This window comes from Rana temporaria, chromosome 4 (assembly GCF_905171775.1).
Source record: "Rana temporaria chromosome 4, aRanTem1.1, whole genome shotgun sequence".
In the NCBI taxonomy this organism is placed as follows: Eukaryota; Metazoa; Chordata; class Amphibia; order Anura; family Ranidae; genus Rana; species Rana temporaria.
Window position 1 is genome coordinate 429,941,859 of NC_053492.1, and position 20,735 is coordinate 429,962,593.

Below are 20,735 nucleotides of genomic sequence, written 5' to 3' on the forward strand. Positions count from 1 at the left end.
AGAGACTGGGGATATATTACATAAAAATGCTACTACAGGCCCTTGACAAAGTAAAGCTCCCACACTACTGACTGCTGGGGCCCTAGGGCCACACTTCAAACACACAATAACCGCACGTGGATTAGCTGCAATATATGAAATATTGTTTTTTGGATTTAAAATATAAATTGAGCTTTTTAATCTTTTGAACCTCAAACATAATGCTTCTCATAACGGGACACAGGCGGGTGGGGGGGTAAAAAAGACAGAAGAGAGAGCTGAATCTTTTCTGGAAGTCGCCACTGAATTATCTACAATTCCTTTAAATACCTTTCTTGTCTAAAATTCATTGCAGGAGATTGGCCCCCTGCCACATCTACCAATATTAACGCTATTTGTAGGACGCCCTTAAGCCAAAAATAATATTTAAAGTGAAAGAAGCCTTAGGATATAGATTTGGTTGCTCACAGTTTTGCTTTTAAAGCTCAGCGATGCTAAAAATATCTCCGAAAATAGCTTAGAGCGGCCTATCAGCACAGCAATATAAAGCTGGGGAGGAGTATAATTAGAGCATACTTGCAATAGCTAAAGAGAAGCTGGCCTGGCCTGCTAATAACGGCACGCTCAGAATTCACCACCCGGCTTTCCCAGGCCACTCCGTCCACACTATGACCTTGTGCCTAAAAATTGCGTCCGCCAAGCTGAGTCCAAACATCACACTGCACCCCTTACTAAAGAAATATCACCACCCATGAAACTAGATACAGAGAGGGGCAACAAGGACAATGTCAACTTCAATCCTGGATTCCGATCTGTAAGAGAAAGGAGAGTGACAGATAGGTAGATAGATGGATAGATGGATAGATAGATAGATTAGATAGATAGATAGATAGATAGATAGATAGATAGATAGATAGATAGATAGATAGATAGATAGATAGATAGATAGATAGATAGATAGATAGACGGATGGACGGACAGACAGACAGACAGACAGATAGATAGATTATAGATAGATAGATAGATAGATAGATAGATAGATAGATAGATAGATAGTCCAGATAGCAAGAAAATGAGCTGTAAGTTTGAAAATGGCTTGCTAAGCTATTGCTCGACTTGCCAGGTTTCACAAATTTGTTGCACAAGTCTGAATTGCATGACTCCAGATCAACGTTCTTCAAGTTCTGGTTCAGTTATGTTGTGCAATAGTCATCCGACCACAGGGGGTCACTGTGGCAAAATTTTCATGCTGTAGACTTGCAGAGCTCTTGCTGTAGACTCACCACTGCAACTTTGCTCTTGCTAAAGACTTGCTACGCAAATTTTCTACAAATTTGTGCTTTACGTGCCCTGCAAGTGTACAACCTGCCAGTGAACATGTGCAGCAAGACTTATGCCGCGTACACACGATCATTTTTCGGCTTGTAAAAAACGACGTTTTTCAGCCTCTAGAAAAAACAACGTTTTGTCCAACTTCATTATTTAAAACAACGTTGCCTACACACGATCGTTAAAAAAAAAATGCTCTAGCAAAGCGCCACCCTTTGGGCTTCTTTAGCTGATTTTGTGTTAGTAAAAGACGATTTGCGCTTTTCTGTCTGTTACAGCGTGATGAATGTGCTTACTCCATTATGAACAGTAGTTTTACCAGAACGAGTGCTCCCATCTCATAACTTGCTTCTGAGCATGCGCAGGTTTTTAACGTTGTTTAAGCCCACACACGATTATTTTTTACAACCCGAAAAACGACATAGTTTAAAACGTCGTTAAAAAATGCAGCATGTTCGAATTTTTTTTTTGTCGTTTTTCAGAACCCGAAAAATTATGTGAAGCCCACTTTTTTTAAAACGTCGTTTTTTACATGCCGAAAAATGATTGTGTGTACGCGGCACCACAATTCAACACTGCCTAGAATTTGTGGCAAGTTATCCTTGCCATCTAGGAGATGGATGGATAGATAGATAGATAGATAGATAGATAGATAGATAGATAGATAGATAGATAGATAGATAGATAGATAGATAGATAGAGATTGTAAGCTATAACTGCTGTTTCCTCTTGTATTAAATTGTAATGTAACTGTACTGTCTGTCTTAATTTTGTAAAGTGCAGCACAAACTGTTGGTGCTATATAAATCCTGTATAATACTAATAATAAAAAAAAAAGGTTATACACAGATAAAGGCATAGAGGAGCAGACAGCAAGATAGATATATAGGGCCTAATCCACAAAAACCTGGCGCAACGTAATTTTTCCCATTTAAGTTACACCGCCGCAAAATCTCTACCTAAGTGCCCGATCCACAAAGCACTTACCCAGAAATTTTGAACGGTGTAACTTAAATCCGTCCGGCGCAAGGCGTTCCTAATCTAATGGGGCGAGTCCCATTTAAATTAGGCGCGCTCTAGCGCTGGACGTACTGCGCATGCTCCCGCGCTTTTACGTTACGCCGAGTTTTGTGAATCGCGCCGGGTAAAATCACCCTTTACTACACATATTCCCCCTGCTGCTTGGATGCAGAGAAAGGGGCTGGGGAATGTTTGTGCTTAGTCCCTTTCTCTGTCTCAAAAGTGAGACATCAGGGGTCTGTTTAGACCCCTGATATTTTACCAAAGCCCCCAATGGGGCTCCTAAAAAAAATTGTAACAAGAAAAAAAGAAAAAAAAATTATTGTAAAAAACTAATTGTAAAAATAAAATATCATTGTAAAAAAGTAATAATAAAAAATAAAATAAAAATGTCACTGTTCTACTGACACCAATCTCTGCTCTACTGACACTGTCCATTGACCTACTGCTATATATATATAGATCTATGTATATCTCTCTCTTTCTCTCTATATATAGCTATATATATATGTCTATCTATATAGATAGATATATAAAAAAAACTATATATATATCTATATATATATATATATATATATATATATAGATCTATATATATATATATATCTATCTATATATATATATATATATATATATATATATACACAGATATATAGATACTGTATATATATATATATATATATATATATATATATATATATCCACACACACACAACACATGCATGTGTATTTGAGCTTTGGGGTGCCCACCCTGATGCTCTAGGCTGCGCACACCTTACTGTACAATATATATTCAGTCCACAGAAAACACCTTTTGTTTATTGCCATGTTCATACATTCTATATCGTCTCTCAAAGCTGGTATAGAATATTCTTGGAAGTTGTATGGGAATACTCGGTGTTGGATTCAGCAGTGACATGCCATAACCCTGATCATTCCGCCAGAGCTCCATATCCCAGCTGTGCTCTTACACTACAAACGTCTGTCGCCCTCTGTTGGCAAAAAAAAGTGACTGCATGCAGGTTTTCCCAACTCAACCCAGTTCAGTCAAGTTTGTTTTTCTTTACTGAGCAAAAATATTATCCTTAAAGGTATGCAAAGAAGGAATCTGAAATGTATGCAAGGCCTTGCCTAGTATTTATATTCACATGCATATATTACATATCAAGCATGGACGTCTGGAGAAAGTTGCACTTATTTTGTTCTGCACAGCTACATAGACACATCATTTGTTTGATAATTATTTGGTTACTACAGTTTATGAGAAAGAAAAAAAATGAAAGGAATTGTGTATTTAGACTCTCCATTTGGCTTCAGCGGGTAACAGGCATTTGTGCCTAGAGCAAGTACAAGGGTGGAATGTATTTATCGTGTTCCTTATGAAATGAACCGTGTTATATGATCATCAAGAACAAGGAAGCAGCCTGACTGCCCTGAAATCACAGGATCCTTATCCATTTGTATCTCTATAGTGCCTTTATTAAGCAAATGGGATTGAGCAGTTGTTCTGGATTTCGCAGCTGCTGCAGAACCTCTTGCTGAATCAGGCTGAGGGCCTATTTACGCTTTACAGGTTATGGATACTCTAGAATGCATTTGTCATGGATGTCCATAAAAAAGATATACTAAAGGCTTGTGCACTCTGCAGAGATTAGTAAATGAGCAGAGGCTCTGCTGACTTCAATCATCCAATCATGTGTAAGCAAAAATGCTGTTTTTTATTTATTTTCCTTGCATGCGATTGGGTATTCTTTGCAAAGGGAAGCTTTACCTCATTTACTAAGCTCTGGAGTAATTGCACCTGCAGAGTGCAACAGCACTTTGCAAAATGCACAGTCGAGTTGCCTTTAGAGCCGATTCACACAGGGGCGGCGTGACTTCGGGGGCGACTCGGCACGGCGTCCTGAAGACGACTTCAGAGGCGACTTGCAAAATGACTTCTGTATAGAAGTCAATGCAAGTCGCCCCGAGTTGCCCCCGAAGTCGTACAAGAACCTTTTTCTAAGTCGGAGCGACTTGCGTTGCTCCTATTAGAACGGTTCTGGTGAATAGAATGGGACGCGACTTGTCAGGCGGCTGAGACGCCTGACGAGTCGCCCCAGTGTGAACCGGCTCTTAGTAAATCAACCCTTAAGGCCCCATGCACACGAGACGCTGCTAAACTCGAGTTCAGAGGCATTTGGGCATTTTTTTCAACTGCCCCTGAACACATTTAATGTTATCATATGTGTCCATGCACACAATCAAGTTTTTTGGCGTTTTAAAGCAGTTGGGTTTATGTCCGTTTTTTCAGACGCAGAATTTTGGGTTCAGAAGCATTTTATTTTTGCGTTTTAAACTTTGGGAGGGTCTACAATGTCTTTGAGATAAGCGCTGACAGCCGCAAACGTGGTAAAACGCCGCTAATCGCAGCAAAACGCCACGCAATTCGCGGCAAAAACGGGCGTTTTAAACGCCGGTTTTTGCCTTTGAAAACGTGAGTTTAGAGGTGTTTGTAATTGCTTCTCGTGTGCATGGGGCCTTATAGTGTCTGTTCCCATCCCAGCACTGCAGTATATAAAATCACATGTATTTCTTTTCTGCGTTAAGTGCATTAAAAAGCCCATAAAAGTCAATGGCAACACTTCATAATGCTTTGAACATGAATTTTAGTGCATTTTGCCAACATACATTAATGAGCATCCTAACCCCTTGATGCATGAAAATGCACCTAGCTAATGCTACAAAAAAAGCACCCAGAAAGATCTAAATGGGCCCCAAAACAGTTAAACTCACCTCCAGTTTGAATAGACGCTGACTGATAGGTCCCATACAGTCCAAAATGCCCCCCAGTATCTGAGATCGTTCAACTCAGCAAACAATCTACCCTGGAAAGGCTCTACTAAACCCGAATCCACCAAAAACCTTTCATTTCGGTTTTGTGTGGTTGCTGGCACGGTGAATCGCATGCTGGCTCCTTTCGTGGTGAGATGTTGCCAACAGAATTTCAATTTCTGTCCAACAGCCATGACCCAGCCAAATGATGGTGTCACTTTTTCTCATGGATTATCCATGATGCAAGACACACAACTAATTGGGTGACGCCTTCGTTATGGCTTGTTGGGGTCAGGCAGAGTGGAAATATCAGCTTTTGGTGGAGCTGGTCTAAAAACAATGATGCGGTAAAAAATTGTTGCATTTGAAGGCCACCAAGTTCTTCGTTGAGTCTTAAGCAAGCAGTGAAATGCAGGATTTGGTCATACCTGTGACCCAGCAATAAGTATCTATCGGAAATTCTAGCAATGTTTTCAGGGGTGGTTTCTAATCATCCATAATAAAGACATTTCCTTGCCCTTATTCATTAATCAATGTCCTCTAAATGTAGAATTATGACATTTCAGAAGCAGGTCCAGATAAACATAGAAGACGGGCACCCAATGCAACACAATTAAAGCGGTGGTTCACCCTAATAACATATTTTTTTTTTATAGCATAAAATTAGGCATAGTAGCGCGAGCTACAGTATGCCTGTATTGATTTTTTTAGCCCCGTACTCACTGTGCAATCCTATATAGAAGATTCCGACTCCCCGCGGGGAATGGGCGTCCCTATCAAGAGGGAGGATGATTGACGGCCGGCTATGGCACGTCACGCTTCTCCGGAAATAGCCGAAATAGGACTTGGCGCTTCACGGCGCCTGCGCATAGTCTGTGCGCAGGCGCCGTATAGCGCCGTGAAGAGCCGAGACCTGTTCCGGCTATCTTCGGGGAGCGTGACTTGCCATAGCCGGCCGTCAATCATCCTCCCTCTTGATAGGAACGCCCATTCCCCGCGGGGAGTCGGAATCTTCTATATAGGATTGCACAGTGAGTACGGGCTAACAAAAATCAATACAGGCATACTGTAGCTCGCGCTACTATGCCTAATTTAATGCTAAAATGTTGTTAGTGTGGGTGAGCCACCGCTTTAAGTCCTCTCTACTGCTGTCAATGAAAGCACGTTTTTCCAAAGACTGGCTCCTGAATTACAATTCTAATTAATTATTGAAGTGGTAAATCCCAGAAATGAAACATTAACAAAGCATATCCCTTTATAGCAGGCATAGGCAACCTGAAAGAGGTGGAGATCTACTTGAACAACACAGGAGAAGTCAAAGATCACCGGGCACAGTATCGCCTCCTCACACCTGATTTAATTGCCGTACAATTGTGTCACAATTGCATGTAATACAGGGCAATCATGGGTTTAAATCAGGTGGTGAGGAGGCAACATATCGCCTCTTTCCCACCTGTCAAACACACTTGGATCGCTTTTCAGAGGAGCGGCAGTGCCTGGTGCAGTTGTGAATGAGCCCTAATTGCATTCCGCAGCGTTCACACGTAAAGTTGGGGGGTGGTCAAACCCTGTGGTTGAGTTTACCATCCCCCATCCCTACCCCCTTTAGCTGCCAAAGGTGTACACATGCTGCAGCGGGTCAGCAAGCCCAGACCGCGATCTACCAGTCACCTGGCCTAGATCTACCGGTAGATCACGATCTACAGGTTGATGACCCCAGCTCTATAGTGTGTACTTGTCTGAATTAAGTGCCATTTCTATCTTCTGCTTCATTCCTCTGCTATCAGCATGACTCACTTCTGACAAGTTTAACTGACAGCAAGAGAAAAATTGTGACAGGGGAGGGATCTCCAGCTGATTGACAGCCTCAGCTCTGTTCCTGTGTGCAGGGGGTAAGTTCCTTTCCTCCAATCAGCTCTCAGAGCTCTCCTCAATGATCCCTGCAGTGTGTAACTTCTGCTCTCTGCTGATTTGTTCTGGCAGCTCAGGCAAGCTTTACAAATTCTGGACTTTTAATGTATGTAGAGAAGACTGCAGATAAACAGGTACAACTTACATGAGGATTTGTTTAATCTCTGTGTATCACACAAGGACAGCCAGTTCACTGGGTTTATGTGAGGGTTTACAACCATTTTAATTTACCTAAAAGAAAAGTATGGGAATATTTTTAATCATACTTACCTAGGTGGATGCAGCATTGGTCCAATGCTGCATCTGACTTCGACCAGCTCAAAAACGTAGAATCGAGCAATCAAACACTGCTGACCACCCAGTTCTCAGAGCTCCCTGAGCAGAGAGCTGGTGACTGTCAGTCACCAGCTCTCTGCTCTGCCCCCCCCCCATGTTCACTGGAGCGCCGGGCTGTGACGGGGGCAGGAGCGACTGGCTAAGGCTCTCAGCGGCTTGCTGAGCCAGGTGTCAGTCCAGGCATGTGGGTGGATCCCGACCATATGGTTGCAATCTTTCCTGAGCCTGGGCTGGCTCTGTGATGTCAGCTGACAGCGGGCTTCAGCGGTCTGCTGAAAACGGGTCACAAGAGTGCAGAAGGAACTGCACTCCTGTGATCCACAGGAGAAGTACATCCAAGCGAGCTTTGGATATACTTCTCCTTTCATTGATTCTTAGATCAACACTTCATGTGAATGAACACAACCAATGTTTATATTCATAAATCATGTATGATCAGTGCAGTCCAGCTCTAGGCAGCTTGTGGTTGACAGTTTGTTACATAATATTTTACAGCAGATATATTGTAACAATTACTGTATTTATTGGCGTATAACACTCACTTTTTTACCTTGAAAATAGAGGGTAAACTGTGCCTGCGTGTTATACACAGGGGGGTTGTGGAACGTTTTTTCCCTGAAACTTCCCTCTTAAAGTTAGGGTGCGTGTTATACGCCTGTGCGTGTTATACGCCGATAAATACGGTATATTCACTGATATGAAGCTCAGTAAAAATTAATATAGAAGACACACCGATTGCTGCCAGTTCAAAGCTCTCTGTTGGGCTCCAATTGGAAAATGCTCCAATACAGTATCTAGTTATATAGTATGATATAGTATAATACTTTTATATAGTATGAATTAAAGGGGCACGCCATTCCAACAAAACCATTATCTATTTAATCAGTGGACAAAGCCTACCTCCTAAGCTTTCATCTTGTAATCAGAGTCTTCGAGTAAGAAACGCGATAACCCTAATACCCAAGGCCTGAGGTGTGCCTTGGCCTAGCTGGTCGGTATGCCTGAGAAGAGGGCATACCCTGAATGTAGGAAATAAGAAAAATGTACAATGAGTATGGATGAAGGCTAGGGGAAACGGGTGGGTGGGAACCCTGAAAAATACGCCGCCACAGGACCCGACAGGGGAGGAGTCTCATGTACTCTCAGACTCCTCCCACAAATACAGGCTAGCCTTCAGCCAGCCTTACACTTCTCCACCTGGTTGTCCTTATTTGCCAGTGTCCTAGTCATCTGAGAAGCCACTAATATAGGTCTGTGAGAATAAATGCCACGTGTACTCAGGTTCTGGACCCCACCCTCTGTAGTTCTCAGGATGGGAAGCGGAACCACAAAGAACGAGGCGAAGGTGGATCATATACGGCTCAACTTGAAGGTCAGTTGAGTTGAATCTATAATGTTGGCAAAGAAACAGGGTTTCCTAAATAGCAGTACCAGTTCACTGATAGAAACAATTGAGTACTGTCCGTGATACTTTTCTTATTTGTACCAACTTACAATTTTTTAGGACAAGCTTTCAGGGTATGCCCCCTTCTTCAAAAACCAATCAGTACTAAGGTCTTGAAGAAGATGTACCCTCAGCATATAAATCAGTGCTGCCCTTGAATAGGCCTGTCATGCTGGAACTGGTAGTCTGGCAGCCAATTGGCAGGAATAGTCTTATGCTGGCCATACACTCCACGAAAAATCGTCCGAACGAACTTTCAAAAAACGAACATTCGGTCGTGAGCGCAAACGATAGTGCCATCATGTAATGACCGATAAATCGTTCAGTGAACAGAAATAAAAAAAATTTGGTTCGTTTTTTTTACATATACCTAGTACAGAAAGTTCGGACGGGAAACACATTAACCTTCCGATTTATCGTTCGTTCGGCAGAAAATTTCCAAACTTGTCCTTCGTTTTTTCGGCTCAAAAACGTCCCAACGATTTTCGATTTTGTGCCCATTAACTGTTCGAAAATTGAAAGATCTTTCTGAACGACTGAATTTCGGCCAAATTTTCTGTATAGTGTATGGCCAGCATTAGGTGTTGATTTACTAAAACTGGAGTGTACAAAATCTGGTGCAGCTCTGTATAGAAACCAATCAGCTTCCAGGTTTTTTAGTTAAAGCTTAATTGAACAAGCTGAAGTTAAAATCTGATTGGCTACCATGCACAGCTGCACCAGATTTTGCACTCCCCAGTTGTAGTAAATCAACTCCTCAGGCCGCGTACACACGGTCGGTCCATCCGATGAGAATGGTCCGACGGACCATTTTCATCGGTTCACCGCTGAAGCAGACTGATGGTCTGATGTGCGTACACACCATCAGTTCAAAAACCGATCGAGTCCAACGCGGTGACGTAAAACACAACGACGTGCTAAAAAAAATGAAGTTCAATGCTTCCAAGCATGCGTCGACTTGATTCTGAGCATGCGCCGGTTTGGAACCGATGCTTTTGTGTACTAACCATCGGTTTTGACCTATCGGTCAGGCGTCCATCGATTCGCTTATAAAGCAAATTCTCTGTTTTGGGACCGAAGGACAACAGACCGATTGGGCGTACACACTGTGGTCGGTTTGGACCGATGAAACTGAACTTCAGTCTGTTTTCATCGGTTTGGACCGACCGTGTGTACGCGGCCTAAGTGTCCCTGCAGCTCCCCATCCTTCTAGATTTTTAAACCTGCAATAGAAAAAAAAAAAAAAACCACAAGGGTTTGGATCTGATTGTGGACCCTTTGCACTTTTTCTTTTTTTTACTTTTGAAGAATGTTTTGATTATTTTTTTAAGAAGTGTGCACCAGAAAAGGGTTAACTGTCACCTACAAGACTGCCAGCAGTGCATAGCAAACTTTCCTTTGGCTGACAATCAACTTCCAGAGTGCAGTTCACATTCAGTATTTTGCTTAATTTTTTTTTTCTCTCCCTTTCTCCAAGTAAATGTCTTTCAGTGGCCATCGGCTTCTGCAGACTCCTCTTGCTTGTCACCAGCGCTTCCCAGCTGCTCCCCACAATCCCATCCCACGTAAACCACTGAGGTCCTGGAGCACCTGACCACTGAACAAGCCGGAAACTCTATCCTTTCTAAACCCTGGTGGGATTGTGGCAGAGCGAAAAGCATCACCAACACCAGAGACAGAGAAGCATCTCCACCGTCAGCTGTTCAACCCGGAGACATTGAGCCTGAACGACATGCAATAGGTTCAAATTCAAAAATACGCAACGCTCAAGGAGTGCGATTATGTTATAAACACATCAAGGAAATACAGCATCATAATTGATTATAGCCAGGAGCTACTGAATGGGAAGATCAGCACAGCTCTAAGATGCAAAAAAAAACAAAGTCAAGGAAATAAGGAATCTGCCTCTTAGAAAAATGTAAACTACATAAAAATAAAAGAATACCTACCTCCAATGTACAATAAAAAAGAGTACCTCTATGGGCTGTGTGAGGGCACTTATAAAGGAGGGGGTGATGGTGGTAGGTGGAACATTTTTTTTTATAAGCAAGTGGGACAAAGACAATTCAAAAGCATAAAAGAAACTATCTCTTTGTATAAAATACAAAGAGATACATAAAGGAAATACAAACAACTAGCTGTAAAAACGTTTCCAAATTTTGTTTGTAAATTCTACTCACATTGACCTGAATGCATATCAAAGGCAATACTGCAGGATGGAAAATAGAGGGCAAATCATCTATATATCTATGAAACCATTCATTCCAGTGTAGAGCATCTGAAATATTTTACTGAGGAAGTATATAGAAATGTAAACAGTGCATACAACACTACCATTGGCATGCCACATAAACATCTGACACAGATGTGAAGACGCAGATAAAGTGCTGACCATTAAAGGCTATAAATCTGCACAGGCATATCGTACAGAGGGCACAATACACATCATTGATTCCAATGTAGATTGTTGGGAATGTTCTGAATGCTTCTACAATAAAAAAAACGAACTAACCCGTTAAAAAAACATTTAACCCTTAAAGGATATGGCTTTAGTACTGGCTGTAATATGTGGGTAAATGAACAATGTAGGTGAATTACATAAACTTCTACTGAAAGAAACATTAGGATTCTTGGAAGCAATCAGGACTTTCTAAAGGAGCATTTGATGCATACATAAGAGAAGACTAAAGGGTCTGGAAACCTACGTTCAGCACCTAGAATAAAAAATCTTAGCATGTAGAGGACACTTTACACACATAGAACATTACTTATTCCAACGTGGGACAATCTATGCAGGTCTCAACATACAATTTTAGGAATGCCAAGTACACAAATTCTAAGGATAAGCCCACAGAATGATTCGGCTGGGAGGACATGAGTAGAACCTTCCACACAACCATCTGGAACTAACAGATGGGCTGAGTACCTGCTGTAGACGATGGTAAAGATCAGAACTGTATCCAGGGCGGTCTTAATGAGGGCACACCTGGGCACTGCCCAGGGCCCCATCTGCATGGGGGGCCCCTGCACTTTCCTCAAAGCAGCTGGTCCTAGAGTCCACGCTGCCCTGAAATTGGGGGCCCCATGATGGCACTGAGAGTGATAGATACACAGGGGAGGCAATCTGCCTCCTACCTACTTGATGTCTGTTTACATGCACTGTCATCATTGTAGGGGCCCCAGAGCAATACTTTGCCCAGGGGCCCATAATGCTATTAAGACGGCCCTGGCTGTATCTATCTGTAAACAGTAGATAGGGGGAGGGGCATAGCACAGCACCAACATGCACACAATCACTCATTGCCGAAGGTCCTATATGTACCACACAGAACTTCTACCATGCCAACAAGAAAGTAGCTGAAAGTGGGTAGAAAAGTCTATAGCAGTGATGGCGAACCTTGGCACCCCAGATGTTTTGGAACTACATTCCCCATGATTCTCAACCACACTGCAGATTGCATAAGCATCATGGGAAATGTAGTTCCAAAACATCTGGGGTGCCAAGGTTCGCCATAACTGGTCTATAGGATCATCTGGATCTAGAAGCTCTGCTGACACTGAATAGCTGCTGTACACATTGGTTTAGAGTTGCACTGCACCTACATATCTATCTATGGACAGTAGACAGGGGGCATAGCACAGCGCCAACATGCACACAATCACTCCCTGCAGAAGGTTCAGAAGCTTCTACCATGCCAACCAGAAAGTTGTTGGCAGAGGCAATATCACTCTAAGGATCATGTAAGAACTATAAAATGTGCTGACACTAAGTACCTGCTGTTTGCTACAAATTGCACTGTTGTCTATGACAGTATGCAGGGTGTAGACCAGAGAGCCTCAACATGCAAAGGGTTACTGGGTGCAGAAGGTTGTATATATGCCACACAGAACCTTCTATCGTGCCTACCAGAAAGCTTTTGGAAGTGGGTAGAAGTAGAACATTCAATACAATTATCTGGAACTAGATATGCTAACATTGAATACCTGCTGTAGAAGTTGCACTGCATCTACATAGCTATCTATGAACAGAAGACAGGGGGCATGGCAGAGCACCAACATGCCCACAATAACTCATTGCAGAAGCTTCTACCATCCAACCAGAAAGCTGTTGGAAGCTGTTGGAAGCGGAAAGCACATTCTATAAGACCATCTGGAACTAGACTATGTGCTGACACTGAGGATTTGATGTAAAAACTGGTTAAGACTGCACCTACATATCTATCCCTGGATACTAGTATACAGGGGCATAGCACAGCACCAACATGCACACAAACACTTACTACAGAAGCTTCTATCGTGTCAAGCAGTGGGCGGTTGGAGGAGGCAAGAACTGGCTATGGGCTCATCTGGAACTAGATATGCATGCACTTATTACCTGTTGTAGAAGTTGGTTAGGATCCAGCACTGCACCTACATATCTAGCTATGGACAGGAGAGGGGCATAAAAGGGCGCCAACATGCACACAATCTTTTATTGCAGAAGCTCCTACCATGCCAACCAGATTGTTTCTGGTTGAGGGAAGAATGTTCTATAGGATCATCTGGAACTAGAAGATGGGCTGACACTTAGTACCTGTAGAAGTTGTTTAGGATTACCATTGCACTTACATTTTGATCTAGCAGAGTACCAACATGCATGCAATCACTTATTGCAGAAGCTTCTACTATGTTAACCAGAAAGCTTCTAGTAGAGGGAAGGACATTCTAAAGGATCATCTGGAACTAAAAATTAGCTGACCCTTTGTACCCATAGAAGTACCCATCGAATCAACACTATGCCTACATGATCTAGCAGAGCACCAACATGCACACTTACTGCAGAAGCTTCTACTGTGCAAACCAGAAGCTTCTGGCAGAGGGAGGAACATTCTATAGGATCATCTGGCTCTAGAAGAATGCCAACCTCAAGTATAAGGATTGCACTGCACCTAGAAAGCTTCTAATATAGGGAAGAACCTTCCATGGGATCATCTGGAACTAGATGTGCTGACATTTGGTACTTAGAAGTAGTTTGGCATCAACAGTGCACCTATGTGATCTAGCAGAGCACCAACATGCACACAATCACTCAGTGTAGAAGCTTCTACTATGCTAACCAGAAAGTGTCTGGTAGAGGGAAGAACATTCTGCAGGACCATCTGGAACTAGAAGATGAGCTGACACTTTGTACTTAGAAGTCAGAAGCAACACTGCATCTAAATGATCTAGCACAGCAACATTAACACAATCACTGCAGAAGCTTCTACTATGCTAATCAGAAAGCTTCTGGCAGAGGGAAGAACATTTCTATAGGATCATCTGGCTCTAGAAGAGTACCTACTGTGCATTGCACAGCACCTAGAAAGCTTCTGGCAGAGAGAAGAACATTTCTATAGGATCATCAGGCTCTAGAAGAGTACCTACTGTGCATTTCACAACACCTAGAAAGCTTCTGGCACAGAGAAGAACATTTCTATTGGATCATCTGGCTCTAGAAGAGTACCTACTGTGCATTGCACAGCACCTAGAAAGCTTCTGGCAGAGAGAAGAACATTTCTATTGGATCATCTGGCTCTAGAAGAGTACCTAATGTGCATTGCACAGCACCTAAAAAGCTTCTGGCAGAGAGAAGAACATTTCTATAGGATCATCTGGCTCTAGAAGAGCACCTACCTATGCATTTCACAGCACCTAGAAAGCTTCTGGCAGAGGGAATAATATTTCTATTGGATCATCTGGCTCTAGAAGAGCACCTACCTATGCATTGCACAGCACCTAGAAAGCTTCTGGCAGAGGGAAGAACATTTCTATTGGATCATCTGGCTCTAGAAGAGTACCTACTGTTAGTTAAGGATTGCACAGCACCTACATATCTATCAATAGACAGTAGATAGTGGTATACCACCAACAGGCACTCAGTGCAGAAGGTTCTACCTATGCCACACAGAAGCTTCTACCATGCCAACCATACGTTTCTGGCAGAGGGAAGAACATTTCTATTGGATCATCTGGCTCTAGAAGAGCACCTACTGTTAGTTAAGGAACGCACTGCACCTAGAAATCTTCTGATAGAGGGAATAGCAGTCTATAGGATCATCTGGAACTAGAAAAATAGCTGACACCAAGTACCAGTAGATGTTGGTTAGGATCAACACTGCACTTACATATGGATCTAGCAGAGCGCCAACATGCACACACTCACTCCCTGCAGAAGCTTTTACTATGCCAACCATACATTTCTGGCAGAGGGAAGAACATTTCTATAGGATCATCTGGCTCTAGAAGAGTACCTACTGTGCATTGCACAGCACCTAGAAAGCTTCTGGCAGAGAGAATGACATTTATATTGGATCATCTGGCTCTAGAAGAGTACCTATGGTGCATTGCACAGCACCTAGAAAGCTTCTGGCAGAGAGAAGAACATTTCTATAGGATCATCTGGCTCTAGAAGAGTACCTACTGTTAGTTAAGGATTGCACTGCACCTACATATGGATCTAGCAGAGCGCCAACATGCACACCCTCACTCCCTGCAGAAGCTTCTACTATGCTAACCATACATTTCTGACATAGGGAAGAACATTTCTATAGGATCATCTGGCTCTAGAAGAGTACCTACTGTTAGTTAAGGATTGCACAGCACCTACATATCTATCAATAGACAGTAGATAGTGGTATACCACCAACAGGCACTCAGTACAGAAGGTTCTACCTATGCCACACAGAAGCTTCTACCATGCCAACCATACGTTTCTGGCAGAGGGAAGAACATTTCTATTGGATCATCTGGCTCTAGAGGAGTACCTACTGTGCATTGCACAGCACCTAGAAAGCTTCTGGCAGAGAGAATAACATTTCTATTGGATCATCTGGCTCTAGAAGAGTACCTACTGTTAGTTAAGGATTGCACTGCACCTAGAAATTTTCTGATAGAGGGAATAACAGTCTATAGGATCATCTGGAACTAGAAGAATAGCTAACACCAAGTACCAGTAGATGTTGGTTGGGATCAACACTGCACTTACATATGGATCTACCAGAACACCAACATGCACACACTCACTTCCTGCAGAAGCTTCTACCATGCCAACCATACATTTCTGGCAGAGGGAAGAACATTTCTATTGGATCATCTGGCTCTAGAAGAGTACCTACTGTTAGTTAAGGATTGCACAGCACCTACATATCTATCACTAGACAGTAGATAGTGGTATACCACCAACAGGCACTCAGTGCAGAAGGTTCTACCTATGCCACACAGAAGCTTCTACCATGCCAACCATATGTTTCTGGCAGAGGGAAGAACATTTCTATAGGATCATCTGGCTCTAGAAGAGTACCTACTGTTAGTTAAGGATTGCACAGCACCTACATATCTATCACTAGACAGTAGATAGTGGTATACCACCAACAGGCACTCAGTGCAGAAGGTTCTACCTATGCCACACAGAAACTTCTACCATGCCAACCAGAAAGCTGCTGGAAGTGGTCAGAAGCTTGTGAATAAGCATGTGGGCCCTCCAGATGTGTAGACACAGACTACTCCTGGAGAGTTTGGACAGACCTATGGACAGGTGACACACATGGAGGATATCTAAGTACATAGAGTGTAGAAGGTGAAAATCACGTACTCGCCCAGTGCTCACGTCCAGGGGCTGAGTGAGGGCACTTACTTTCAGAGGGGAAAGGAGGGGGGAGGAAATCAATTTTGTAAACTTCCTTGGCATAGTACTCGTCGTCAGTCCTCTCCCTCTCGCACAGCAGGGCTCTGTGGTTGGCCTTCTCCTGCAGCAGGTCCCTTGTACTGTTATAGATGGAGATGACATCCTGGGAGACCTCCTCGGGCTCCGGGTAATCCTCCGGGGGGCTGTTGAGCTTCAGCTTGCTGAGGATCTGACCCCGGATCGCCTCGATCCTCTTGCGCATGAACTGATCCATGTCTAGGGTGCTGCAGGTAGACAGGCTGAGAGCCACCGCCGCCAGATCCAGGGTGAGGACCACACTCAGGAGATAATAGTGCATCTTCAGGGGGATCCTGGGAATAATCCACACAGAAAAATAAACAAACAAACAAAAAAAGTTCCTAAAAGTTGCAAAAAAGTTTCCAAAGTTCCAAAAAACAAAGTTCCTAAAAGTTGCAAAAAAGTTTCCAAAGTTCCAAAAAAAGTTTCTAGAAGTTCCAAAAGAAAAAAAAGCTTTCCAAGAGAAGTGTTTCCCCGAAATTCTAGAGAAGGTCCCGCCGCCAGGATCCGGTCAGGAGGAATGGGAGCGGAGGGAAGGGTCTGCCGGTACCGTCATGGAGATGACACTCTTCTACTAGAGCTTCCTGGGCTGGGAGGTCCAGGGCTGCCAGGAGTCGGGTCCAAGTCCCTTCCACAGGGAGGCAAGGCTGGTGCTGGCCGGGGGGAGATTCCGGAGCGGGCTGCATACAGTGCGGGGGATCGGGGGGCTCTAGGAGGCTCGGAGCTTTGCACACCGTTATAGGAGGCTCGTAGTCTGACCCGTGCGCCTCTCAGCACCGCCGCTCAGCCGGGAGAGATAAGAGGACGGGCTCTCCGGGCAGAACACACTCATTTATAAGTCTCCCCGCACCACGTGTCCGCCTGCCACACTGTGACGTGTACCGGCTCCCTCTACACGGCACAGTCACTGCTGGCCGGGGACTCCCATCATCCATCATGTGTCCCTCTCCTGTCATGTGTCCCCTCTCCTGTCATGTGTCCACTCTCCTGTCATGTGTCCCCTCATCTGTCATCTGTCCCCTCTTCTGTCATGTGTCCCCTCTCCTGTCATATGTGCCTCCCCTGTCATATGTCCCCTCTCCTGTCATGTGTCCCCTCTCCTGTCATGTGTCCCCTCTCCTGTCATGTGTCCCCTCTCCTGTCATGTGTCCCTCTCCTGTCATGTGTCCCCTCTCCTGTCATCTGTCCCCTCTCCTGTCATCTGTCCCCTCTCCTGTCATGTGTCCCCTCTCCTGTCATCTGTCCCCTCTCCTGTCATGTGTCCCCTCTCCTGTCATGTGTGCCTATACTGTCATGTGTCCCTCTCCTGTCAGGTGTCCCCTCTCCTGTCATGTGTCCCCTCTCCTGTCATATGTGCCTCTCCTGTCATCTACCATATGTGTCCCTCCTGTCATATGTCCCTCTCCTGTCATATGTCCCTCTCCTGTCATCTGTCCCCTCTCTGGTCATATGTCCCTCTCCTCTCAGGTGTCCCCTCTCCTGTCATGTGTCCCCTCTCCTGTCATGTGTCCCCTCTCCTGTCAGGTGTCCCCCCCTCTCCTGTCATGTGTCCCCTCTCCTGTCATGTGTGCCTCTACTGTAATTTGTGCCTCCCCTGTCATCTACCATATGTGTCCCTCCTGTCATCTCTCCCCTCTCCTGTCATATGTCCCCTCTCCTGTCATCTGTCCCCTCTCCTGTCATATGTGCCTTTACTGTCATTTGTGCCTCCCCTGTCATGTGTCCCCCCTCCTGTCATCTGTCCCCTCTCCTGTCATCTGTCCCCTCTCAGGTCATCTGTCCCCTCTCCTGGCATGTGTCCCCTCTCCTGTCATGTGTGCCTCTACTGTCATTTGTGCCTCCCCTGTCATATGTCACTCTCCTGTCATCTACCATAAGTGTCCCTTCTGTCATCTGTCCCCTCTCCTGTCATATGTCCCTCTCCTGTCATCTGTCCCCTCTCCTGTCATATGTCCCTCTCCTGTCATCTGTCCCCTCTCCTGTCATATGTCCCTCTCCTCTCAGGTGTCCCCTCTCCTGTCATGTGTCCCCTCTCCTGTCATGTGTCCCCTCTCCTGTCATGTGTCCCCTCTCCTGTCAGGTGTCCCCCCCTCTCCTGTCATGTGTCCCCTCTCCTGTCATGTGTGCCTCTACTGTAATTTGTGCCTCCCCTGTCATCTACCATATGTGTCCCTCCTGTCATCTCTCCCCTCTCCTGTCATATGTCCCCTCTCCTGTCATCTGTCCCCTCTCCTGTCATTTGTGCCTCCCCTGTCATGTGTCCCCCCTCCTGTCATCTGTCCCCTCTCCTGTCATCTGTCCCCTCTCCTGTCATCTGTCCCCTCTCCTGGCATGTGTCCCCTCTCCTGTCATGTGTGCCTCTACTGTCATTTGTGCCTCCCCTGTCATATGTCCCTCTCCTGTCATCTACCATAAGTGTCCCTTCTGTCATCTGTCCCTTCTCCTGTCATCTGTCCCCTCTCCTGTCATGTGTGCCTCTGCTGTCATTTGTGCCTCCCCTGTCATATGTCCCTCTCCTGTCATATGTGCCTCTCCTGTCATCTACCATATGTGTCCCTCCTGTCATCTGTCCCCTCTCCTGTGACATGTCCCTCTCCTGTCATCTACCATATGTGTCCCTGTCATCTGTCCCCTCTCCTGTCATCTGTCCCCCCTCCTGTCATATGTCCCTCTCCTGTCATCTACCATATGTGTCCCTTCTGTCATCTGTCCCCTCTCCTGTCATCTACCATATGTGTCCCTTCTGTCATCTGTCCCCTCTCATGTCATCTGTCCCCTCTCCTGTCATATGTCCCTCTCCTGTCATCTACCATATGTGTCCCTCCTGTCATATGTGTCCCTCCTGTCATATGTGCCTGTCCTGTCATCTGTCCCCTCTCCTGTATATGTCCCTCTCCTGTCATATGTCCCTCTCCTGTCATCTACCATATGTGTCCCTCCTGTCATATGTGTCCCTCCTGTCATATGTCCCTCTCCTGTCATCTGTCCCCTCTCCTGTATATGTCCCTCTCCTGTCATCTACCATATGTGTCCTTCCTGTCATTTGTCCCCTCTCCTGTCATATGTCCCTCTCCTGTCATCTACCATATTTGTCTCTCCTGTCATATGTCCCCCTCCTGTCATCTGCCCCCCCACCTGTCATATGTCCCTCTCCTGTAATCTACCATATGAGTTTCTCCTGTCATATGTCTCCCTCCTGTCATCTGCCATATGTGTCCCTCCTGTCATATGTCCCTCTCCTGTGATCTACCATATGTGTCCCTCCTGTCATCTGTCACCCTCCTGTCATCTGTCCCCCCTCCTGTCATATGTGCCCCTACTGTCATCTGTCCTCCTCCTGTCATCTGTCCCTCTCCTGTCATCTTTCCCCCTACTGTCATCTGCCCCCCCCTCCTGTCATCTGTCCCCTTCCTGTCATCTGTCCCCCCTCCTGTCATCTGTCCCTCTCCTGTCATCTGCCCCCTCCTGTCACCTGTCCCCTGTCCTGTTATCTGTGCCCCTCATGTCACCTGTCATCTGTCCCCTCCTGTCATCTGTCCCCCTCCTGTCACCTGTCCCCCCTCCTGTCATCACATTACTGACAAAGGGGTCCTGTGTGACTCCAAAACATTGCACTCTCCTTGTTTTGTGATCATGCAATAAACTATCCGTTTGGATGCTATTTTGTGTTGATCCATGGCGTGCTGGCAAATATATTTGTTGTTCCCTGCTCTGTCATCTGTCCCTCTCCTGTCATAGGTCCCCATCCTGTCATCTGTTCCTGTCCTGTCATCTGTCCCTCTCCTGTCATAGGTCCCTATCCTGTCATCTGTTCCTGTCCTGCCATCTGTCCCTATCCTGTCATCTGTTCCTGTTCTGTCATCTGTCCCTGCTCTGTCATCTGTCTCCCTCCTGTGATCTGTCCCCATTCTGTCATCTGTCCTCCTCCTGTCATCTGTCCCCTCCTTTCATCTGTTCCCATCCTGTCACCTGTCCTTCCTTTATCATCTGTTCCTCTCCTGCCATCGATCCCTGCTCTGTCATCTGTCCTCATCCTGTCATCTGTAACATTCTGTCCCCCTCCTGTCATCTGTCCCCCTCTTGTCATCTGACACGGCTCTGTCACATGTCCCTGTTCTGTCATCTTTCACATCCTGTCCCCCTCCTGTAACCCGGCCCGTCCTGTTATCTGTTACATCCTGT

At 44.9% G+C, this 20,735-nt stretch overlaps 1 protein-coding gene across 1 annotated transcript in view; it reads right to left on the minus strand.

The window, feature by feature from the left end:
- TGFB2 (transforming growth factor beta 2) overlaps nucleotides 1-16,935 on the minus strand; it is a 203,808-nt gene extending 186,873 nt beyond the window's left edge. Inside the window, 1 exon segment of the mRNA XM_040351436.1 lies at nucleotides 16,485-16,935. Coding sequence (XP_040207370.1) covers nucleotides 16,485-16,833 — 349 coding nt within the window. The 5' untranslated portion in view covers nucleotides 16,834-16,935.
- Nucleotides 16,936-20,735: the final 3,800 nt, after the last annotated feature.